The sequence below is a fragment of the Acipenser ruthenus genome, chromosome 5 (genome assembly GCF_902713425.1).
Source record: "Acipenser ruthenus chromosome 5, fAciRut3.2 maternal haplotype, whole genome shotgun sequence".
In the NCBI taxonomy this organism is placed as follows: Eukaryota; Metazoa; Chordata; class Actinopteri; order Acipenseriformes; family Acipenseridae; genus Acipenser; species Acipenser ruthenus.
In genome coordinates, this window is record NC_081193.1 from 78077437 (window position 1) to 78104185 (window position 26749).

Consider the following 26749-nt stretch of genomic DNA (forward strand, 5'->3'; position numbering starts at 1 on the left):
AGACCATTTCTTACAGACAATGAAACACATGTACTGTAACTTACACTACAAACCCAGTATATACCCAAGATATTCAATTCCCCCCATTTTAAATACCATATTACATTTTCCATAAACTGCCATTTTCAAACAGTCAAGTTTAATTCTTATCTTTGCAGTAGAGCACAGGGATTCCATTCCAAGAGAAATGGGAGTAGAGCGGAGGAGGGACAGTGTTGTGAGGCTGCATTTTGTAGAATTCCAAATACCCAGAGGAGGAAATGCTATCATTGTAGCATTTACTTTGTAGCTTTGATTCATTCCTTTGTGAGTATTAAAGTAAAATGAGCAAATCAATAAAAACATTGATAAAAGACCCTTCTATTACAGTAAGAATGTTTAACTAAAGATCTTACGGCTAACTGGTAGAGATTACACTTATGACTCAACCCTGTGGTGTACATTTATAGAATAAGAAAAAAAGCTTTAATGACCTTCATTACACCTGAATTTGACACATCTGGGATTGTGGAAGAATATATGACTACTTTACCATGGTTTACCATGTTTTTAAATATGTTTTTCCATACCTCTATGAGCTATACAAAACTTACCTGTGCTTTACAGTGCTTTCTCTAAGCTTTATTATGCTTTTCTGTGTTTCTACTATGGGAAACTTTATGTCAAACACCCTTTTGTAGTAGCTCTACAGTGCATTGGGTGGGTTCCATAACAGTGGTCTCAGAAAAGTGGTGGATTTCTGGGATGGTCACAAATCCAAGACATGTGTGTGGTTTCCTGCATTCTTGAGATGAATGAGCAATGCCTGCCCAGGTTTGCATGTTACAGGTCAGTGGAGGTCAGAACTCCATGGAGGACATGCATATGAGACCCTCTCAGGGCAAACCAGCAACCTGTAAACTTTAATGGCATAGGAATTGATTTATCTCCCTGGCGTGGGACCTTGTGTACACAGTAAAACCTGTTCAAAACCACCTGTAAAAAAGGACCTCCCTGTATACTTACAGTTAACTGTAAGTGCCATGAACTGTAGTTTTTAAATAACCATTATATATAAATAGCACTTTTCAATAAGGACTACTTTTAGATGGTCTACTGATGGTTTATAAGAAGGATATTATAGTATATTACATTTTCTTCTTAAACATTGACAATACAGATATTAAAAAGCTACTTTTTAGCAGACATGGGTACTTTTATAGACAACAGCAAAATAAATACGTAAAATAGCTGATGGTAAGTGCAAACAAACATCAGACACAACACCAACTGAAACCTCCTAGTTCAACGAATGGAAGTCCACACCTTGTATATATTACCTACTGTTGGCACCCGGTTCCTGTTGAACCGTGTAAAAAGCATGTCTTTCTGTATGTATGACGGCTCTGTTTTTGGCATTTGCAGATGTGAATCGAGATGGGAGGAAACAGACAGACAGACAGTGTGAACATGCTCCACCACTCTCTTAACGCTCCTTGGACTGGTTGCTTTTTTTACACTACATTTACAGCGTGGAATGTGCCATTAATTAAACATACACACACATATACACACTCACGCACATGCACACGCACAATAACATGGAAGCAATTATCCTGATGCTGAAATGCCTCTGTCAAAAACAGCTGTGAATTATGAGCCCCAATGCTCAGCCTTGCAGAAGACAGATAGCAGCAATCCCCCAATGACAGTTCCTGGCAGGGCCGTATTGATGCAATCGGGTTACATGGCAGCGTTCTGAACTGAAATCTCTGAAACCGGGTAATCATCATCTTATCATTGGGACCGTCAGAGATTTTTCACTTCTATATGGATCATTACATTAAATTATTTTCTCTTGTCACTACCTAATTGGATTATTTCTTTTTTAGAACAGGCTTTTATAAGCTGTTTTCCATCCTCGCTGCTTACTTTGTATGTAGAGTATTCTGTCCACCAGACATATCTCTCTGTCTGAATCCTAGACAAACTAGTGTAATAAGAATCACTGATCGTTACCATAATAATAATTCATACTGGGATGAACATTTTTAATGTTCGGGAACACTTGTTGCCAATTAACTGTATCAGGTTAAAAAATCCAAGTGGGTTTTTCTTCCATACCCCAGAATCTGAAGTTATTTTATTAGCCCTTGTACATTCCTTAAAGTGTAGCTCCTGGTGAACAGTCCTGGTGGAGCTGAACCCCAGGGGAGATCAATCCTGGTTTTCCCAGACACTCATGGTCAGTAATGGAAAGTCTTGCGCTCTCCGCTGAGAAGCACAGCTGGCAATGAAACAAGGTCCTGTGATTGGGCAGCATGCCAGTTAGCAACCACATGTTAAACCAACCCAGTACATGCTCAGACAGAGCAGATCCAACATCTTCAATCAGTGAACAAGGGAGAGGTGCAGATGGTATTGACTAAACCAAGGGGTAAAACCAACAGTGGACATAGATTGTTAGATTATTATTTATTTATTTATTTATTGTAACTGCTTGTATGCGCAACCAGGTAACTACCCTAATGAGTATTTTTACCTGGTAAATAAATAAATAATAAAAGAAAATAATTAAAATGTTCACCAATGTTTTGGGTTTATTCAGGCTGCTGGATATTAACCTGGGTCCCCTTATGGTGTAAGAAATGGCACAGCTTGCGTAAGTCTTGAAATTCTGTGTGATTTAGTCTTTCGCAATCCTCTGGTACTGCTCACATGTTCAATGGAATAGCATTCCTTTTTGTCTTTAAAATAATTTTTATTCACAAGTATAAACACACATGGTTATACATTTTCATCACGAAAGCATTCAAGCCTGCTTCCAGGTACAGTCTTCAGTTCCGGGAATCAAATCAGTACAGTACAAACTTTGTACTTGCTGTGAATGAGTTTATATAACTTTAAGTCCCGCCCCTTGGTGGGTGGATGGATTGACCCTTTGCCCAATCAAAAAAGCAGTTCTATTTGAATTCGACCAATCAGCAAGACTGTTTGTTGCGGGTCACAGATCACTTAGGTGCCAGGTAGACTACACAGGACCCATTGTCTCAGACTGGCCTATCCACTACTGCTATACAAGGCCATGTGGCCAACTCCATTTTAGATATATCAAGCCCCTGTTACACCAAATCAAACCTAGTATAAAATGTGGTTTCAATGTTTACAATTAAGTTTACATATATAAAACTCAATCTGTGGTTCTAGTCAAAATACCATATACACACACACACACACACATATATATATATATATATATATATATAGACACACACACATACACACACACACACACACACACACACACACACACACACACACAATCTAGTTATAATGCCAAACCACTTTATATTGAATGTAACATCCATAGCGTACATAAACTAGACCCATTGGTCCTCATTTACTAAAGGTTCTTAAAAGTAACCATAAGACTGAATTCCCTCTGCCCAGTTCTGGCATTGAGATGCTATGTGAATAAAACGAGAGCTCTGCGTCAGTCTGACCAGCTCTTTGTCTGTCACAGTGAACGGACCCAAGGTCAAGCCCTCTCTAAGCAACGACTGTCCCATTGGATTGTGGACACGGTTTCGACTGCGTATACTAATGCCTGCCTACCCCCACCTGGGAGGGTGGCCACGCACTCAACCAGAGGTGTGGCTACGTCATGTGCCCTCTTCAGAGGTGCCTCGTTGACTGATATATGTACTGCAGCTAGCTGGGCTACTCCGCATATATTTACCAGGTTCTACTGACTATAATGTCGTAGATCCCTCTATGCCTTTAACCCTTTGCGGTCCATTGTCGGACTGGGTCCGACATTGCAATTATTCCTCACAGGTCCTTTGTCGGACTGGGTCCGACATCATTATAGCAACGCAATAAACGGGTGTTTAGTCGTTTTTTCTCCGGAAAAAGCCGAGAAAACCATTCAATTGCCGAGTGGTAGCGACAGGAGCCGAGACAAGTCGGAAAAAAAAAAAAAAAAAAAAAAAGGCGTATTTCATGAATAGTCATACATGGTATCAGGTATCAGATAATGGGCGTCCATAATAAACAAGCTGGCTAAGTGCGTCAGCGCACTGAGACTATCATGGACATTTGCAGAGCTTTTTTCAGATGTTATAGTAATAAAATAATGACTTTGATCGCATTATTGAGGAGTTTGGTGATAAAACGAGTGATCTGGAGATGATCGATCGGTATGTACGACTATTATTATTATTATTATTTATTTCTTACACAGCTGAACGCTATAGCAAACAAAAGGCTGGGGAGGGGCTGGAGATGCCTAGTGTGTGCTTTGTTGATATGCAGGGCCATTTAAACCCGTTTGACTGTGAAAAAAAATACTTTTAAACAGCGCGTATAAAATTAACTGCGCGTGTGAAAATTAATTATTCCTGGCGTGCCTGACGCGCGTTTAATAAATGGACCGCAAAGGGTTAATAGGCACCAGGGTCCTTGAGGTTGCACGCTCACACCACCAACACTAGATGGCGATAGCGAGATGTCCCTCAGATGCTGTCCGCTCATTCTCCCTCGCGACGGCTCTGGTATACTTTCCCAAAAGTATCATTGCTCAGTGAATACTTGACAATCAGGCTATCCCAAAAGTATCATTGGCGGTCATCTTCTCTTTCAGGGGACCGGGGTTACATTCATAACCTATCATTTTATTTAATCATAATATACCTGTATATAGACGCATTTCTGTTCAAAAGTTTATTTATTTATTTATTTATTTATTTTATGCAGTCGACAGGTATATGTGCGTTTTAGTATATAAACGCATTTATTATAAAATTAGTCTTACTTATTTACAGAGTTTCTGATGTGTAGTATCGTACATACATATACCTGTACCTTATGCTGACAGACAGATCTCTGCTCGTAACACCTGCTTTCCCTCAGTGCTATCTATTATTATTTATTTCTTAGCAGACGCCCTTATCCAGGGCGATTTACAATTGTTACAAGATATCACATTCTTTTTACATACAATTACATTATTTCTTACACATTATTTTTACATACACTTACCCATTTATACAGTTGGGTTTTTACTGGAGTAATCTAGGTAAAGTACCTTGCTCAATGGTACAGCAGCAGTGTTCCCCATCTGGGATTGAACCCACAACCCTCCGGTCAAGAGTCCAGAGCCCTAACCACTACTCCACACTGCTGCCCTAGCACATGATTTAAGATGTGCTGCATGGCTATGATTACTAGCGATTCTCTGGTTCACTGAGCCTGAGTGGGCAAGGTTTACCAGGGGTGCAAAATGGCAGAAAGCCCAGTCTTGGGGATGATAAAGAATCTGTGTCCAGAGTGAAGAGACTGTGAGGGGCATGCGGTGTGAGGAAGTAATAACGTAAGCAGGGCCAAGCTGTTAACAGTTTAGTATCTGTTAATAGCAGAATCAACCAAACCAGCAACCTGTATCCAACTTGTATATTAACTGCACGGATGTCTAGTTACTCGTGATAACACAGATAGCATCAGTCCTTGTTCAAAAGTTCTGTTTGCAGCCTCAGTAAATCTGGCTTGCTTGCTGACAGTGTAACAAAACAAATCAAAACATATCCCAGCTGAGGTGGGTCAGTGAAAGGGAGCTGTCAGCAGCAGGGCAGGGAGACGAAGTGCTGCTGCTACAGCTCCGGCTTCCAAAAGCCCTACTGAGCGAAGGGGGAGCAGAGAGTCAACCAAGCTGAGGATGAGACACATTGACCAGGGCTGAAACTGGAAGACTCAAACACTACCTGTTATTAAGACTAGCAGCATTAGCACTGGTCCGGACTTAATTCTTCAGCTGACGATCCTCTGATTCTTTACTTGTTTATTTTGTTTAATGTAGATTTTTGTGTTTAATACAATTTATCACAATCTGTTTCCTGCGCTATGTATTTGCACAAAAAAAATGCATTCAAGTGAAGAACCAAAAGATCAGCAGCAGATTAGTAATAATGTTGTTAATGCTAATAACATATTGTAAAGCCTTGGTTGCACAGAAGTGCAATGCTTCATATCCTCAATCCAACTGGAACTCCAATTAAACAAATGTACCACTGACATTGCACAACACTGTTCCTGATACTATTGCCAACCAAAAAACACTCTTTGTTCTCACAATAACAGTTTGACACGAAACACAAGCTCTCTGTCTTATTAAAGTACCATTCTGGCACTGGGTCTACGCTGTGTTTACATACAGACCATTTCTAATGGAGTTCAGGGTGGAATTTCGTTTTCTGGTAGTGTGTGTGCGTGGGCAGGTATTACTATCAATGTGCGGACAAAATTTGAGAAAATGTCCCCACAAAGATAGTAACTCCTGAAAAAACGACATTGTGGGGACATCCCCACTTTGTAAAACACCTTTTTAAGAACTAAATATGCCTTTAAAAAAAAGAAAAAGTGCCAAAATATTTAGTCTGTTGTCGACTTCCACCCTGTGTGGCGTTTTGTCTGACTGGAGTTAGAAATAGTAAATAAAATTATAGTGAGAGACAATAAAGAAGTCCCTACAAATATAGGAATGCAAACATATGTGTGTGTGTGTGTGTGTGTGTGTGTGTGTGTGTGTGTGTGTGCATGTATGTGTGTGTGTGTGTGTGTGTGTGTGTGTGTGTTTTCTTTCTTTTCTCCAGTCCTGGGTGAGCTTATTTGGGTTGTCTCGGGGCCAGCAAAAACAAACAGTTTATCCAAATCCAAATGGAATAGATCACTCTCTTCAGCTGACCCACTGGATATTCTGTTGGTTACTGTAGCTACAGGTATCTGACAGATAAGCTATGGCTTCAAGTACAGAATCTCATAACAACTTGTCAGAGTTAAGCTCAATTAGGTCAGCACTTACATGTATGCGCCACTTTAATATATATATACACACACACTGACTGGCCAATAAATGTAAGCGACCAGTTACCAAAGAGTACAACACAGAGGTGCATTGTTAGAATGTAAACAGATGTGTCTTGTCCAGTGTTAAAGGTTTCTGTGGTTTTGGCCACTGTAGCACATCTGTTGCTTGTCACGATAACATGTTGCACATATCGTAGTTTTCTGCAAAACACTCCAGGATCACCCAGGAACTGTCTTGATGGATACATTGGTCAAGGCAGCCACTGTGTTTGCACGGGCACCCTTGTGAGATCCTTCTGCTTCCCCATGATTGTTGCTGAATAGTTGCACTCTCACTCAGCTTCTACGGGCCTGGAGAATCCCTTTATATGTCACTTGATCAAATAAATTTACATGCATTGCAGATTATGGGATTTTCAAATTTTACTTTCATAGTCCTTTCTTTCTTGGCCAGTCAGTGCTACGGACAGTGATCCTGGAGTTAAGCTCTTCCACGTGGTCAGATCACTCTCTCCAATTTAACTATTAATGTTCTAGTTCCTATGTACCTGTTTGCACTATACTAATTTAATGTATGTTTTTTATGTTGTCTATTAAAGAATCGTTATTTGATGAGCCTTACAAACATCCTTGCCCAGATCAACTAGAATACGGCTGTTAGTTACAGTCTTTGTGCTTCTTTGGAGGTAGTCTGCTGTGTTTTACCTAATCCTGTATGGTGAAGCAGATCTTACTTGAGTTCCCTCATTCCATACCGCCACTGAACAAGATATCCTTCATTAAGCAGGGGGAAGCTTGGGCCCCTGTGGAGCTCTAATGTTATCCCCCCTAAAGTCCTGCTGCTGGTCTCCGTGCAGCTCAGCCAGTATAGGAGCTGATAGCATCTGGACAGAGACCTCAGGAAATCAAACAATGATGCTGAAGACAGAGGCGCAGTGTGCTGTAAATTAGACTAGACAGAACCTAGATCTGCAGAGAGATATGAGTGATTTCCTGAGATATGGGGACAGGACAGAGCAGAGTTACCATTTGCCAGACCAGACACCACAAAAAAAGTGTTGAGTCAGTTATGATTTTCTTTCTTTCTTTCTTTCTTTCTTTCTTTCTTTCTTTCTTTCTTTCTTTCTTTCTTTCTTTCTTTCTGTTGTCTAAAGTATACAAAGCTAACAAAATAATTCCAGTAACCCTAATTAAATATGCACTTTACAGGTCTCACATTTTCTTTATTAAAAACAAACACATGCATATTTGATTTTTTTTAATTGTATATATTTTGCTACTGATGAACTAACTAAATGTCTTCTTCTAACACAGCTTCCAAATTGTCAGACCGGATGCATAAACAGAAACGGCCCTTAAGGCATCCATTAAGTCCCCGGGATGGAAATCAGGCGACAGTGGTAGAGTCTAGTGTTGGGAGGATAATTCATGAACCAGTTATCATTGACCTTTCATATTTATTATCTTGAACATCTCAGTTACATAGCGTAATTACTGTACACAGAACATCGCATGACATTTTGGAATGAGGAAATGCAAGATTAGTTAGCAGTCTAGCACTGAATTTAGCTCAAAATCCCCACTTAGCCATATAAAAATGTATGGGGAAGGTGAAAAAAGAAATATAATGACATCCCTTATAAAAGTTTCCAATAGTAAAAGCTTAGCAAAGTGTAATAAAGCATAGTGAAAGCATGGTAAAGCACAGAGTGATGGGAAAGCAATTGAAAAAACATGACAAACCATGGTAAACTATGGTAAATGCATAGTATAACCATTGGAAAAGCATGTGAAAACTGCTAAAGTACAGTTCAAATTTACAGCAGTAAGCTTTGAATCTGGCCTGCACAGCCATGCTTAGCTGTTTCTGTTTCCCAATGTGCACATGCCTCGTGACCAGTAGAATTCGGTGATCCACACAGTAATGAACTTGTCATGAACTTCTGCCCTAATCGCATTTGCTCATAGACTGGTTTCTGACAGTGCCAACAGTTTAATTGCTAGTATTATTACTGTTTTATTTTTACAACAGGACTGTGCCGAGATATGGTGATATTTTGTTTTAAATATTATGTATTATCCCATGTCACATTTGTCTGTACTACTGTATACTGATGCCTTTATTTCATAGCGCTGGTACACATATGTTTTCTTTTTCATATTTTAATATTCTTTTGAAATTTAAACTAATAATCCAAATTTTTTAAATTTTGAATAAGATGGAAAACAAAAGCAGAATTCGTACCGTTTTACAGTAAGAAACAAACAAACCAAAAAATACTGGTACCCCATCAAATTAAGGAGAGAAATGATTTTGTACAGTAATATATGTGTTATTTATTCCAGACGTCATTTATGCTTTGGTTTCCTTTATTTCCGTCATTTATAAATTCTGTTCAAGAAAAGAATACAAACATGGAAATTTATGAACACCTCCTGATCAGTAATGACATCCCCTAATTAATCAATAAAAAAACACGGCACCCCCTTTCTCCCTGTTCTATAACTAAACTTCAGTGACAAACGTTTCGACTAGAAGTCTTCATCAATGTCTTATAAACAAAATGTTTTTCTTTTAAATAAGTTTCTTTTAGTATTTCTAAATTTAGCACTATTGTGTGTTGAACAGCTATGGATGATTCATCTCAAAACAGAATTTTGCAGAGATGCTCCATATTAAAGTTTAATATGCTAGTGATTACACTGCTCACCTATGATTTGCCATGATTATCAGCATTTAGTTGTCCATTCATATGCATAATGACGGTAATGTGCGATGAACTGTAAAGTTTCACCTTTGCAATGGATCACTGGTCAGACATTTGCATTTAACCAACTGAACCTATTTACAGTGAACCCTCCCTCTCTCTAATACCCACAGTGACACACAGTGATGTCCACATCTCCTGGACATCGCTCCTTGATCTTTTTAGTAATCAGATTCTGGATGCCATATAGGGATTCTGGATACGACATGAAATCCCTAAAAAATCTAAAAAATGCAGAAGCACATAGTGTTCTGTGATTCAGCAGCGAGGGGTCGGTGAGAGGCTAATTGAATTACATGCTTCCTGTGGACCGGGGCAGTGTTCCAGAGGCGAGATTTATGGAATAGCAGCGCAGCAGTTTAATAAACAAACGCAGATTCAGAAATTCAGGGGCCATGTTTACAGCAGGAGGGTCACGTTGGAGAAACACACTGTGCAAGAGGACAGGGGAGTGGGGCTGATCAACTTACAAACTCCCTGCCCTGGTGGGACCCCCGTCCTATGCAGACATGTCAAGTCTCATGCACTCACCGTAAGACTCACTCATTCACAGCATTGCTTATCTCATGCATTTTTTAAAAAATCACATAAAAAGCAACATAATTTTTACAAAGAAAATGTGCCATACAAATCTCACTGTAGAACATGACGATAACATGGTGTTTTATACAAAAAAAAAAAAGAACGATCTACTGCTGCTGCTGCTGCCCAGTGTCGCTTCACAAAGTCCTGTTCCACACAAAAAAATGACTTGTGGAGCTTATTAGTTTAGCAGTGTTTCCAAGAATAAATTCTAATTCAAAATACATTACCTGTAGATTAACACGTCTGTCACACAACAACTTTGTTTTACTTCTTTACTTGTTCTTGATCTCGTGACTGATAAGGTATGGGAACTGAATTTGAGGTTTTTATTCTGCTTTTATTTATGATTATTATTGATGCATGTTTAATTGGCAATGCATGGGCCGATCTGTCTGCAGCCAGTTATCAACAAAAACCTGCCGTTTCCATTGTTTCAAAGCACACAAGAAAGTTTTTGACATGGTGAAGTACAGTGAAAGCGTTATGCTTCTGGGAGTAGAAGAACCTGAACATCTCAGTAACCAATTACTGTTTTTCAAATGATATGCATGTTTTCAACATCTTTCCATTCCGTCATGTAATTCAAGGACTCGGTAGAGGCAGCGTTGAAATATAATCAGGAAAGAGCGGTCAGTAAATGAAATGTATTAGTAGAAAAAAAACACCATCAAAAAACAAATACAAGCTCACCATAGTGAGTGAGTGCATCATTTATATAAGAAACAAAATTAAATTCATACTAGATAAGATTTACTGGAATTATTTAGCTTGCACTGTGAATCTGTTCTCCTGTTCCTGTCTGCTTCTTACCTTCTTCTTGCTGCAGTAGATCTGCCATTTCTTCTCAGCCGGCAGGGCGAACATCGCCTCTCGGTTCTTATCAGTGAGATCCAACTCATCCTGAAATCAGACAGGGAGAGGGAATCAGTCCAGAAACCAGATTCGATTCTGTTCTTAACCTTTGAAACTTTCACACAGGGCTGTTTATCATATGGCTCTTGAACTTACAATTGATGTTGTGTGTCCAGTATAAACACAGAACATGTTCAATGAGGACAATAATATTGAAACGGTGTTTCATTACTGATCCTCTGTTTTGTTTCTATGGCTCTTTAAGAACTCTATGATCATGCGTATGACTCTTTTAGCCATTAATGTTGGACAGCGCCAAGTATATATGCATTTTTTTACAGTCTTATTTAAAACTGTTCCTTTAAGAATACAACCATAACTCACAATCACATAATTATACAACAACTGGGCGCTGCTCATTCATTGTTTTATATGGAGGCCAGCCGTTCCATTATAACTTAATACCGGAAAACGTGACACTAATAACAATACCTGTTCAAAAACCACTGACTACTGATGAAACGCTTCCCTGGGACACTCCAGCTCTGCTCTCAGAAAATGTACTCTTTCAGTGGACTACAATGATTATTTCAGACTAACACAGGTAAATAAATAAATAGCTTTACAAAGTTGTAATATAATACTGATAATTACATTGCTGTGGTGTGTTCCTCAGTAATAATGGAACTCCCTCCTTCAAATAATGATCCAGGAGTTTCATTATTACCTTATAACACGACTCAGCAATGCCATTATCACTTAAATTATTCACATCCTCTTATGTCTATATTATGTTTTTTTTTCCGGACAGGGTTGATTGCATGAAGGTTTTCATTTGCCCCCTTCATTTCAGTGGCATCCAGGATTTGAGCAACACTACAGCGAATGAGCTCAAGCTGGCTTCAATCTAAAAAACATTTCTGACTTATGATTGAGGTGAGATAAGATCTAATAACTCTCAAGAAGAAAAAATGCATTTGAGCTACTAAATAAATGTTTTAAAACCAGAGATTCCAAGAGCAATAACCATAATAAAAACACATAGAAATTCAAGAGAAATGTTCTCTCAAGGTGTCAGGAATAAGAGTAATTTTATTGATGAAAGGAAAATCTTCAAATCCTTCCTGAAGAAAAAAGAAATCGCTATATATTGCATTTGATGACTAAATGCCTTTCCATTCATTTTCCCTGTTCTTCCTTTTCATTTTTTGTTTCTGTATACTGTAAAGCCATACATATTTGTGAGCCTTTTATTATGTGTTTTTCATGTATGAAATAAAAAAACCCTTTTTTGGCATGAATATCAAATTCCACTAACATACATACTTCGGATATTGCAACAGGTCGCCAACATTTCTGGAGCAAAATAGGTTTTATGGGTGTGATTCGCCAAATATTTTGGTCGCAAATATTTATGGCTTTACAGCATTTGATGTATTAACTTTGGCAATGCTTGTATCACCTGGAGCAACACTTAAAGGGATGGCAAGTCATATGGGGGCCCTGGTGCTCCTACAGGAAGCTACAGGCATTTAGGGCCATCTCTTATGGTGATGTCTGAGATGTTGACACATCCATTAGGAATTAGGCGTAGCAATTCTAAATTAAATTGGGCATTGATTCAACAAAAACCCAGGGGAAGGTCTTATATTTTTGTATCACACCAAGGTAAGTTCATGTAATTGTTACAGCAGGGAACTAAACACTTGATTTAGATTTTCTAAATCCAGATCTACTTCAAACCGGAACCCTGCCACGCGTGGGGCATTATTAGGATCTCTTTATGTCAGAGAGAAGCTCAGCAGGTTCTGGTCTGGTCTGTGGGAATCCTTTAAGGTAAGATAGTCTGTGGCACAGTAGAGACAATGTGTATATAATGTCACTTTTTATTGCTTTTAATAAATAATAAAAAAATATATACTACATTCCATAAAAAATAAAATGAATATTTATACAAAAGATTAATTTATAATTTCACAGAGAAAGGGAATGAGTGTGGAAGTGGAGAAAAAGAAAGAGCAAGCTAGTGCACAACATGGCAATGTCACAGTCAACAGACAATTGAATACTTGTGCCTGACATTTTCATACATTTCTCAAAAAAGACCTACTGGCCAGGTTCTTCCTTGCTTAGGTAAGTTCTGAGATCTGACAGCATCACGATCGACAAAGGACATCTCTCCACTTAAGCGTTATTGTTTCCACGTTTCAGCTCTTCAAAGTTGGTTGCTAGTTTTGATATTTTTTTGTCAGCCTCCAGTTAAACCTTGATATTTACTAACTAAGTTATTTCGTTTTTTTTCAATCATGCAGCTGCCGTGATTCTGCAAAGTGGTACCATATGTGGGGCATTTTGATGCAATCTGTTTCCATTAAAAACACCCAGCACTTGGAATTGACTAGCACTTGATTTGAATTATTACTTTGCAGTTATTGCTCAAGTGCTGGAATGGGTTGCTGGCAGCTTTGTGCACCACATACTCAGGGCTGGTTTCGCAGACCCTGATTAGCACTAATCTTGGACTACCTGATGTATAGTGCTAATTAATGTTTGTTAAACCAGACAATGTTTGCTGAAAGATAACAGGTCTGTTTATCCCTGTTCCACCTACCTGTATATGAGGACACTGTATTTTTCTGTCCATCTCAATATAAAACAGTAAGCAGTACCATATTCACAAATATTTAAGGGTTATTTATATCATCTACTTTTCTTTAATATTTAATTCCTTAACTGTTCACTATCCTGTTATATGTGTTCTGTTTGATTCTTCATTTGACATTCCTACTAACATAACACTTGAAATGTATTTGCTTACGATTTTAAGTCGCCCTGGATAAGGGCGTCTGCTAAGAAATAAATAATAATAATAACATTGCTTCTAGAAAAAAGGACTTGTTTCCCTTCGCTAGGGGTTTGAAGAAAACCAAGTCATGTTTTTTTTGTCAGCAGGTATTAAATTAATTTGTTTATTTTAGCAGACGCCTTTATCCAAGGCAACTTACAGAGACTAGGGTGTGTGAACTATGCATCAGCTGCAGAGTCACTTACAACTACGTCTCAACCAAAAGACGTAGCACAAGGAGGTTAAATGACTTGCTCAGGGTCACATAATGAGTCAGTGGCTGAGATGGGGTTTGAACCGGGGACCTGTGGGTTACAAGCCTGTTTCTTTAACCACTGGACCACACAGCCTCCTCAACTGAAATTTAAACAACCCTGTCAGAAATGTGTTAAATTTGCAGTGAGAAAAGCTGCCTCATCTGTACAACTCAGTACCATTTAATGGTAATGAACCTAAACAACCTGACTGAATTATCTAACCATGTTGTATACTTGGAGTTGTATTTGTTTATTTAATTTAATGAGAGGTTAAATCTTGCCCAGGACTACAATTACACATTTCACTGCAGAGGTGTTGCACGTGTTGGAAGATTGATGCATTGATGAAAATCAGGAAGTGAAATCAAAATAATTTTGTATCAAACGGATAAAAGAAAGAAGAGAACAAAAATTGCAGATAAAACATCCAGGTAGTTTAACATTAAATTAGCTTGCTTTTTATAAGGTTTTATTCCATTTTAATTAATACCTAACAACTTAAAACACGTCCAGTATCTACACACCTCTAGCTGGAACCCTTTCAAGGTGGCACACACTCTGCTGTGGGCTGCAGGCAGAGTGAGGCTGACCCTGTCTTGGCACTCACCACAAGCTCTGAAAAGCGGGCGTGCAGCTCCTCGGCAGGCGGCATGGGCACGCTGAACTCCAGGAACTGCAGGGGCACAGTGTCCTTCAGATTGATCTCAGGGAGCTCGCTGCTGCCGAAGCAGCACAGGAACCCCAGAGCGGGGCGTGTCCGCTTCCGGGGGGGCATCCTCACTGCAGCACCTGCTATCTAGGGGGCATGATCTGGAGGAACAAAACAAAGGAAAGAGAGCAGCATCAGCCACTGTGCAAAACCAGTGCAATCAAACACTTACACGATTTAGCCTAGTATTAAAGCCACCCCTTTGCACAATGTAGGAACAAATTTGGAACTAAGCAGCGCGGGTTAGTGCAGCAGTGGGGAAGCAAATCACAGCTGCCCTGGACCTGCGGAACTACCTGGCAGGCTTTTGAAAGAGTGAGAGACATTTTAAACACAGCTATGGATTTTATTACCTTGATTTTAGAAATAAAAATGTTTATATTTAGAAAAAGAAAAATCTGCAGAGTAATCAAGCGCATAAAAATAAAAATAAAAACACAAAATATGTTTTCTGGAAATGATCCAGAAGAAGACGACATTAAGTTTGATAAATGGCTACCAATAATTAACTTTTTTTCATTCTCTCTATAGCCCAGAAGAAACACCCAGGTGAACTGGAATAATGAAAAGTGGAAGGATTAAGGATGTTCAGCACTGCTGTGCTGTCCCACAAACCACAGCTCCTCTCTGGACAAACAGAAGGTATCAGCAGCACCAGCAGCACAAAGAAGTGTCTACTGAACAGAGCCCAATGCCTGGTACTGCAAGCAAGCAAGCAGGCAGGCAACAAGGCACAGTTCTGCTTCCTTCACTGTTTGTGTCAGACAGGCCCCAGGCACAGCCGGGTAAATAACAGAACAAGGCGGGTCACAGATGAAACAGATTCTGCCCCCACCAGGAACCAACACATCCTACTGTGCCTTGTTGCAAAGTATAACCAACAAAGTGCTCTTGTTTCATAGACAATGCACTAGAATACACCCATATGGCCAGCAAGTATATTTAACACTGTATATGTTTCAAATACATATTTCAAAGCTGGGAACTTAGTATGATCTATTACTGAATAACAACACTTTGTGGTACAGTATTTTTCTGGTAATTAAGATTGCTACAAGATTATACCATATTTAGTAGTGCATCAGTAATTTTAGGTTCGTGGGTTCAAAGTGATACTAGTATATCATTTCCAGGTGAGTTAATTTCATATTGTCATTGTCTCTTGAAGGGGGTAATGTTTACAAGTCCCTTAATGTTTTTTTGTTTGTTTTCCAGATCATGATTTTTTATTTGTTTTCCAGACCATGATTTCTACTAAAGTAAAGCTAATTTTGCCTCCCACAACAAATATATTTAATGGAACTACTTTATTGCCTCTTTCCATTCACTTCCTATGTCAAAAGTGGTCAACACCCGGCCCTACATACAAAGCAGGTAGGGTCCTATCATCTGTAAAAAAGGAAGTGAACTTATTGTGTTGTGGCAGGAACAAAACTGGCTACACAGAACAATCATGTTATGCTTATGAGAGGTTTGATAATGTGTCGGGAAAATCAGGATTCACCCAGACTGATTTCTTTTCAATTGCACAATTCACACACAAAGAAATGATCGATGAACCGTACAGGGACTGATTGTGCATACGCAACTGAGATGGGAAGAGCTCTATGGGACTCTAAGAACAGAAGTGTGCAGGAATGCCAGGGTGAGATATATTTGCTGTAATAAATTTACACGCTAGACCAATTCTGAAAGCCACCCAGGGCAAAAAAAAAGCCGCTGGAGGCACGAGTGTATCATTTTCAGATTACTCCAGTTTTCATTCAACTTCACTAACTTCATGAGAGATCTTAGAAAAATTTAAAACATTGCATGAGCACGTTATGCTCTATAAATTGAGTAAATTGAACATGCACGTTAAATGATGGAGAATCTTCTATGAAATATGAAGAAGAAAGTATTCTGTAATTGTATAAACAGACAAATTAGCTTAAATTTGGATGTATGTAGTCTGATGCAATTATTAAAGGAGTGATAGATAACAAGGTATTAAACCATTTTATTATTCAAGTTGTCTTATGAAGTATCTCCTACATGCAGGGACCTGAGGGGGTACAGTCCTAGACTCAAGGTCACAGTGTTTTATAAACACCGACACTCACATGACCTCCTCCTCCTAACACTCAAGGATATGAAGAGCAACCAGCCTGGGTGCTGAGGTGATTGGGATCTATGTTTGGATTCTCACTGTGTCATGCCCGCTATCAGCGACAGAGCATTCCTGAACAAGATAACACATACCTCAGCTTCATACTAATCGACAGCGCGACAAAACAACCATGTCCTTGGGCTAACGCCAGGCTACCCCAAACCTCTGCCAAAAGATGAGCTCATGAGTACAGTATGTCTGAGAGCCAGTTCTTTGGGTATAGGGGAAGTCTACTGGTTAGAGCAAGAAGATGATACACTGAAGTCACAATACCATGATAATATGCAGATCAGGATATCAAGATTCATGTGATGTTCTACTCCTGTGTAGGATGATCATAATGGGATAGTGTGAACATTAATGGTGAACTCAACGGAAAATCTTAAATTGATATAGGGACTCCTAAGTAGCCGTAACAGTAAAGCCTATCATATCCGATCCTATAAGATACGATAGCCTCTATTAACCGATGTCATTCTCTGGCACGTGTGCCATTTACACATGCTGGTACCAACTGAACGGTACAGATGGAAACTGATCAATGCACATTTTATTATGGGTCTAAAACACTAAATTCAGCTCTTAGTAGGACAGAATAGATTCAGTTGCAGATAAAAAACAGGCACTAGAAAAGACGAGAGGGGTATTCCTGCAGACCCAGAAAGACGGTGTGTTTGGGAATGCACCTTTTTAATTACTAGCTGTCACTATGTTCACAGAAAACAGAAAAAGAAAGCAAGGGATTAATATAATTACTGTACCGTTAAAAAACTGAAACAAGATTTTTTTTTGCTGACCTCCAAAGCCAGTTTGTGTTTGTGTGCAGACTTTTTTGTTGTTATTGTGTTGTAACACCATTTCTATCTCAGGTTAACATGCACTTACGGGGCAAAAAATATATAAATACATTGGATTACTTTGGCATGTACTGAGAAAGTATGGCAAGAACTGGTTTTGGAATGCTGTTTTGTAAAGTGTCAAATATCATATTACAGTGCTTTGTTTTCAATATTTTTACACATTACACACCAGAGTGTGCCATTGAAGAAAAGCAGCCTGATAGAAGGCTGGCTTTCCATTTACCTTAATAACGTGATGCAGTGCACAGATTATTAATGTCACTTTTTAAAACCAAGAAAGTAACTTTAAATCCTACAGTTATTGGTCAATATTGAAAATGATATATACTTTTTTTTTTTTTTTTTTTTTTACTATTTTAATGAGAAACTACCCTGACATTTCTGATGGCATACAAATGGAATAATCAAGGGTCTGGTTATCAAGGGACTATTTACATGTGCATTAGCAACAGTTGCATTAGGGTTTGCACCAGCCGAGAGTAATAATTTCTATGGGTGCCTGCTTGATTATTTCATGTATGCAAAACTTTGGATCTTATAGTTTACAGTTACTTCTATCTGTGTGGTTTTACAAAGGACAGACGTTGGAATCTCAGATTGAAGGAGGAAATGCAGTGGCTATGGAACGAAACTGAGATGTTCTGTATTTGAACCGAACCATGGCACATACATTGTATCTAATTCAAGTGTGATGCAAGTTGCATAACTGCATGCTGCAGCCATAACTACATGCAGGGCTGAAGGTATATTTTTCTTGGCTTGGTCTGAATTTGTAATGTCTGTGAAATAATTGACATAATCTGTGCTCCGATTGACAGAAACAACCTTCAGTGCTGTATAAATTGAGCTAATTAAATGAATGCTCTGGAATATTGTCAAGTTATTTATAATGCAAATGTCATGGGTATTTTAGTAATGGACAAAACAAATACTGTGTGTTGTATACTAGACAAGAAAGAAAGAGACAGTAACATAGCCCATAATAAAGGGTCCTCATTGTAGCGCTCCCACTTATACAGTGGTCAGATTTTATATGGCTTTCTGCTATTAAATAATCTAAATCGATATCTGGGAAGCCAGTTATTTGCATTAAGAGCTTTCAGAGCTATGCCACTGTGCTGACTGAACATTAGAATATTTTGCATTGCTTCATAAAAGAACATTAACTACATTAACATTCTAGTTCTAGAAGGTTACATTTATATAATACAAGTTAATGTAGTGTGCTTCCATTGCCTGACAAAATTAAACGCGCCATGCTGGTAATTTTATTTGCATTGATATATTTTGAAGTTTTTTTCTCAACTTCCGCTACTGACAGGGCAGTTAAGATGCTATCTTACAGATACGTTTATCAGCATAAGCAAAATGCGAAGAGCGAATCAATGCTTTGACTAGTAAATGTCTGTTTTAATGGTTAACATACTACTGGAAATAGGTTAACACTGTACTTGAACTGTCTATTTAGCTGTATTTCAATACAGGCACTGTCAAGGGTGTTTCCTGAATTATGGGCGGAATGGGGTATTTACATTTTATTTTTAAATCAGGCTTTATTTTAGGATTTTTATTTTTTTTTAATCCATCAGGTTTATATCTGGTAAAACCCTAGAATGAGTAGACATGTTGCTGAGGCAGAATCATGGGGATCCTTTAAGACCTGACTTGACAAAATTTTGAGATGAATGAGCTATATGAAAATGGAGCAGAGATTTCCTTTAACCTGATTGGTCAATACGGGGGGAAAATATGTAAATATATATATATATATATATAATTATTATTATTTATTTCTTAGCAGACGCCCTTATCCTTATCCAGGGTGACTTACAATTGTTACAAGATTTTTACATACAATTACCCATTTATGCAGTTGGGTTTTTACTGGAGTAATCTAGGTAAAGTACCTTACTCAAGGGTACAGCAGCAGTGTCCCCAACCTGGGATTGAACCCACAACCCTCCAGTCAAGAGTCCAAAGCCCTAACCACTACTCCATACTGCTGCCCTTTTTCTGCTTGACAAATCTCTGTTCTAGTAAATGCCTACTGAATGTTGTCTCAAAACACGTAGGTTAAAGTCTGCTTCCTTGGTGTCTTATATGGTCAATCTACCTATTTAAATTGAGTCTATCAAATAAAGTAAAACACTTTGAGAAGAGTGTTTGGTGTGTTAGCGGCAATACAGAAACCACAACTAGTCTCCGGTTTGAATGACCAGGTGAGCACTGATAAGCCCAATGCCCTCCTCTTGTTTGTAAATGTTCTTCCTATGTTATTATTATTATTTGTTTACTTAGCAGACACCTTTATCCAAGGCAACTTACAGAGACTAGGGTGTGTGAACTACGCATCAGCTGCAGAGTCACTTACAACTACGTTTCACCCGAAAGACGGAGCACAAGGAGGTTAAGTGACTTGCTCTGGGTCACACAATGAGTCAGTGGCGGAGGTGGGATTTGAACCGGGGACCTGCTGGTTACAAGCCCTTTTCTTTAACCACTGGACCAGATGTTCTTCTATCTATATATAAACAATGTCGAGTCAGGCAGAGAAGTCCCCACCTGTATTTTTTTTTAGACATGCATGGTCAGGAGGATTGTTTCCCATCCAATACTGAATTTATCCATCACTAAAAAGATAAACCCATTTTTCCACTTGGGTGTTTCTGGACCACAGCACTGCACTTATTCTCAATCTTGCATTGCATCATTACATCTTGCATCTACTTTCGCTTTCCGCTTCTGGTAAATAAATGCTGGAGTCTTGTGTCCTACAAGTTCCACCTCAGTGTATGAGTGAATGAGACCATGGCAGGGTGCGGGGCCAGAGATTCAACAGCAGAAGCACTTTAGTCATGATTTCCCATGGTTATTTTACATTGTATGATGTTTGCAATCATTCTGAAGGGTTTTTATTGCAATTGTTTTCATTTTTTTCGTTATAAGTGTGTGTGTGTGTGAAGGTGCTTCACCTGAGGGGGTGCTCTTCAGCTCTAGTTGCCTGTCATGGATATACAGTGTCCAGTGTCTTTATAGAAGTCAGCGCCATCTAGTGTAGTGCCATTTTGGATCAAGTTCCCTTCTTTGTTGCTGACAATACATCGCTGCGCACTTGTTGAAGTCTGATGGATTGTCCTCTGAATATGTGCTCCGGCATCTCTGCAGCACTCAACCACCTGTTACCAGCAAGACAGCCAATAACCGAAGAGGGGCTTACTGAGGGTGCTCAACACACCACCAAGGCTAGATTGTGGATCTGCCTGAGCGAGCAGCGTGGCTGACTATCAGCTAATCTCTCAGCTCTCGCAGTGCTATTTTGGCCAGACAGCGCAGCGCCTCTCTGGAAAACCACGAGCCCGCGAGCAGGAGAGAGATACTCATCACCCAGAGAGACACAGCAGATTCCTGAGCTTTCAGAACATCCCTCCCAAAAAGACTTCCTTCCTCCTCTCACTCTCCCACCCCTATCCTTTCTTCATGCCTTTTTTAGGCTGCAGTAAATATATGTAGGTTTATCTGCACTCCTGTGATTCCAGTCTTTCAAATATATTAGTTTGACAGGATCAAGACCTTTAGAGACATAATTCTGAACCGAAACAACTGATCATATAACTCAATGTCTGCTGAAGTTGTTTGTTTATCATTTCATAACACATTCAATGGAGCAAACTACTGAAAACACGAACGCATAAAGAACCATAAATACAGAGATGGGTTCAACCAAGATGGAAGTAAAAAGGTACTTGCAGTTCTTGTACAGTACATGAAATCATAAAACTGAAACTGACACTGCGACAGCTCCTTAAGTCATTCTCTCTCTCCCATCCAGTCACTCTCATTTCACACAGCCTCGTCTAGTGCACATCAGTCAGAGCTTCACAACACACAACAACAGACAGGCCCTGATGTCACTCACTTCACTAAAAATAGTGTGAATGCAGCTCTGCATTCTATCAAACAAGGACATGGGTTTTACTGTAAACAAAATCAAAGCATCTCATAATGCAAGGGGAATGGCATTGCTGACAGAATAGTTTGTTGCCACAGAGTGGTAAATAAAAATGAACTGAGAGAATCACAGAACACAGTTGTGTATCAAATTAAAAGACAACAGCTCAAAGAAAGAGTCTCTGATCATTGATTGGCCTTTGGACTTTGTTTTTATCATTCATAAATCAAAAAGCTGCAGGATCGGTATTAGATCACAGTTCAAAGAGAAGGGTACTGTTAGCCAAGGAGTTTCAAAAGCACTGAAAAAAATATGAAGTCTATTTATCCAACGGTTTTGAGATATGAGCTGTTGATAAAGCAGCACACCCCCTTTGAGACATGCTTTCAGGAATCTGATAAAAACTTTTCAGCTAACATCTTCAAAACATGTCTACTTCAGTTTTACCTGCACTAATAATCTTCTCTATCTACCAGCATCCCAGCTTGATGCCAGGGGGTCGGCGCGGTCCAATAATATGAGGGTTATTGCCCAACTTATCTGAATCCCTCATCCCTCTCCAGCATGCAGGCTCTCTCTGGTATGCAACAAGCAAGACACATGCCAGAGAGTATCTCCTATTACTAACACAATATGAAGCCAGTGCACTCCAAACTACACACAGTAGCACACATGCTGCCTCTGAGCACTGACGCAATAGCCTGAAGCAGACTGAGCACTACAGTTAATGAATCCAGCAGAAGGAGGGGGGTGGGGTGCCTGCTGCCAATATTCATCCATCCTCAGTCTCATCACCTAGCCAGTGTTCAGTGTGGCAGGCGGGCGGCAGAACTAGGTCAATGGAGGAGGAAGGTTGGGAGCTAAGCCCTGTTGCTGTTCTGGACCGTTGTTTTGACTTCCAATCAAGCAACCTCCTCATACACAAGGCTCTGGCCTGTGTCCTGCATCTGAGACTTGGGTGTAATTTCCATTAGGAGTGGATCACTTGTTCTGGACCTGGTCCGGTTTGCATTTCCACTTATGTAGTCTGAGTTCCCCCTTAAGTGGTCTGAACTGGAGCTTTCACTAACATGAAAAAGTAATCATGACCAACATCCACAGGAGAACTAAAGGTCAGTAGATGATCCAGCTCTTTAAACCCAGGAGTTTTAGAGTGTATGTCAGCAAGATACCGGTTCCTGGAGGACAAAGGACAGCCCTGCAGGTGTCCACTTGTTTGTAACTTTTTTTCCTGATGTTTTCTTATCTTCCTGCCTGTGGATTTTAGACGGTTTGGGAAAGTGAAGCAGAATTAAGCTGTCAAGCTAGTATAAAAGTCACCCTCTACTCCAATAACTGTACATATGTATACATATACATCATAGGACCAAATAATAGAAACACTATTGTTAAAAGAATGGGGGTGGGGGTATAATCCATCTCTGACTTTGACAGGCTTACAACCCAGAAATGAAGTCAACTGGGACTAGATTCTCAAAGCGCTTTACTCCAAATCGTGATTAGCACATTCTGGTTTGTTAGTGTTATTGGGCAAATAATGAAGCTAATGACGATTTGGAGTAAAGAGCTTTGAGAATCGAGCCCAGTGTAATGGAGAATGGCATTAAGTAAGCTTGCGCATTTTAAACGTGCTATTACAAGATAACATAATAAAACACAGAGCAGCTGAATATGTGGTCGGCCAGGGCTCCCATTTAAACTGTCTGCCCGGTTTAGATCTGCAGCTGCAGACTGGAGGCCCTGCTGATATTCCAGGAATGCTGTCTGAAGACCATTATAGACTGTAGTTGTGTGTTGGTGTTACTGGAATTATAGCATCCCTCTCTAACGCCTTCGCATAGAATTACAGAAACCACAATCAGCATACTCAGCAGTTCTGGGCAACGCAAACCTGCGTGCATGTATACAGTATGTACAGTGCAGTGTGTGAAAGATGAAAAGCTCCGGTCTTCACTGAAAGTGATTCTCCAAGTTCCAAATAATCAGACCAGAATGAAAAAGTCTTCCTTTATTAAGCAATTTGAACACACTGCCTTTAAATGGTAGCGGCACACAGGAGATAGAGGCGTGTTGTTGGGTCCAATGGTGCCACAGTAATCCTTACAGACCCCACAGTAAAAATGGACTGTGGCATTAGCCTAACTGACAGCCAAATCTATAAAACCACAAATGGACCTCCTACTTGTATTTCAACTCCTGTGGCAAGTTTACTGTCTACTGGTACCGGACTGCTTTTACACATTCACCTTACCTTTCTAGAACAGCATCAACCCAAGTAGTATTCATCTATTCCCTACACTTATTATTCCCTGAGTGAGAAAGAGAGTGATTATTTTCTCAATCGCTCTTTAAATCTGCTTTATCTTTAATTCATGCTCTCTAGTTCAGACTCTCTGGTTTGAAATACTGACCTGAATTGACCTGATCAATACCATCAAATAATATAGTACAGTACTAGCAAATACTATATGCTTTTATTCCCCCACTTCTAAAGATTTTCTATCTTAATACCCTTGTGTATTTCTTTCAGAAGAATATCTACTTGCCCTTACCATTTTTCTTTTTATTATGTCAAATTCAGTTGATTTTTTTTAACTGGTCCATTTTGGTGCAGCATGCTAAAGACTGATTGCTTCTCTTAAAAGTTGCGGTTCTCTTCCCACGACACTTCACCCTTTGGGGTTTAGCACATAACTCCCTGCACCACAGGAAAAGAAGAGAGGGGATCAATATCATATGTCCTGTATTACTCACTCATCACAGTGGAAGCCCAGCCACTTAATCCAAATAGTGAGAGAGAGTGAAGTTGCGAACCCCCCCCCCCCCCCCATTAGCCATGAGACTCCAGCACTGTGTTTCAGTGTCTCTGTGTGTGTGTGTGAGAGAGAGAGAGAGAGAGAGAGAGAGAGAGAGAGAGAGAGAGAGAGAGAGGACCCCCTGTGGCCTCAGCTTCCCACTGTCCCCTCTGTCAGTACCCACCAAGAACATTCCAAGATCAGGCTTGGGAGGCCATTGAACATGGAAATGATCTCTTTCTTTCTTATTTTTTCTTCCATCAAGCAGAAAGAGAACACTGAAGAAGGCACTGACTGAAACCTTTTATCTCAAGTTTTATTTTCTGAATATTTAATTCTTTACCTGTTTAATATCTGATTATGTGTGCTCTTTTTCTGCTCAAGTGCATTATACTTTAAATAGGTCTTGTATATTTCGATTAAGCTGCACACACCCACTGGGCTGTGATTTGAACCCAGGACCTCCCGGCACCCAGCCCTCATCTCACAATACTGGGCTAGGCTGCCTATAGGTGGCAGTAGGCGTGGGAGACTGTCCTGTGAGCTTGCCTGGACCAGGCCAGGGAATGCAGAGACCTTGCTAACAGGCAGAGATGAAAGACTTAAAGAAACACACACACACAGCATCAGACAGCGGAATACCAGAATCCCTCTGAGAGAAGCCGAGGTTACTGGCTTCAAACCAGGCCTGCACCGGCAGGGTTAGCTCCCAGGCTGGAGAGAGCAGAGCTTGTAAAGCTGGAGACAGGGATTTTGCTTCTCAGCTTCAACTCAAAAGTTTGAATCAAAAGTTTTAGAATCATGTTTTGATTTGAGACCTCTTCTCGTCTGAAATTCCTCACCCTCAGAAACAGGTGACAGGTCTAGTCTTCTGAGGTTTCAAGTTTTTGTTTGGGATTATCTACAATGATCTGGTATCTCGTTTCTGTTTTTTTTTTTTTTTTTTAATGGCACTGTTCCCATCTTGTTTTTTGAGGTCCGATTGATGATTTGGATTGTGCGTGGTGTACTTTAAAATTCCCCCCAGACCAGCCTTTTGAAAATGAAATGATTGACAATGACTCCTAGAACAGTCACGATAAGCAGGTACGCACAGTGCTGATGAACGCTTGTCTGTTAAGGTGGCCACATTCTGGAAGGGTTGAAGCAAATAATCACATCCTACATTATATCATTTGAAAATCCTTTTCCAATCCATATTCATACAAACTGCTCCCTATAAAAGTATCCATCAATAATTACATCAAAAAATACTTGTTGAATGATATTGCTGTTAAGCATTACCGTTACCATATGTTTCCTACGTGGGCAGATGTCTGCACTATGCAAGACCTGTGTTATAAATCAGCCTTTGGCAAACTTTGAGTTTTTCTTCTGTGTTAAGTTATAGTTTTGAATCCTAATTGAATTTGCTACATTTAAGCACTTTGATTTGGTTTTCCACGTAATGCTCCATCTAAGGCAAGGTGTCTGCCACACGCCAAGCCATCCACTTTCAAGCTGTTATCTTTGTCTTTGTTTGCTTAACTGATGAGGCACACTTGCTCAAACACAAAGCCTTCTATACACAAGCGTTTGGGAGCTTTAATGAGTCTGTGCACTGGTACTCGGTGCAGAAGTGAAAAAACTGGTAGCATGCCACCGATAGCCAAGAGTTTCAAGATGCAGTGCCTCCTCCCCCTTGCCTATGTAGTGGAATCTAGCGCATTATAGGAAATGGCCTTAATGTATACAGTGTGTAATCACTACTGATTGTAGCAATCAATCTAACTCCAGTTGTGAAAACAACCTAATTAGCTGCTGATTCCAGGCATATCAACAGGCTAAGGCAGGGGTGAACCACCTGACAAGTGTTGTAATATTCTTGTCAGATTAAGAATACCACGATATGTATTTTTGCTTTACCAATTAGGAGAGTAACATTGACAGTGTTTACTTTCGTTGTTTTTTTTACCCAAACACATTATTTATGTAGCTGCTATGCATTTCAGTATGATACATCAATTTGGGCTGCAGTTTGGTTTAGAGATACATTTAGATGTAAATGTATTATTATATATTACTAATTGCATGTTTGTAATCGGGGGTGATGGTAGAAAGCAGTTAAGTCACTGCAAAAGGAATCCCAGTTTGAGAACAA

At 39.6% G+C, this 26749-nt stretch overlaps 1 protein-coding gene across 4 annotated transcripts in view; it reads right to left on the reverse strand.

The window, feature by feature from the left end:
- The window catches only part of LOC117402611 (disheveled-associated activator of morphogenesis 2-like), a 119841-nt gene that overhangs the window by 57544 nt on the left and 35548 nt on the right, over window positions 1-26749 (reverse strand). For all 4 annotated transcript variants that reach the window (XM_059024559.1, XM_034003941.3, XM_034003940.3 and 1 more), the window contains 2 exons: window positions 14755-14957; window positions 11004-11093 (listed from right to left, as the gene is read on the reverse strand). In XM_059024559.1, the coding sequence (XP_058880542.1) occupies window positions 11004-11093; window positions 14755-14922 (258 nt within the window). In that variant the 5' untranslated portion in view covers window positions 14923-14957. The remainder of the gene's footprint in view (window positions 1-11003; window positions 11094-14754; window positions 14958-26749) is intronic.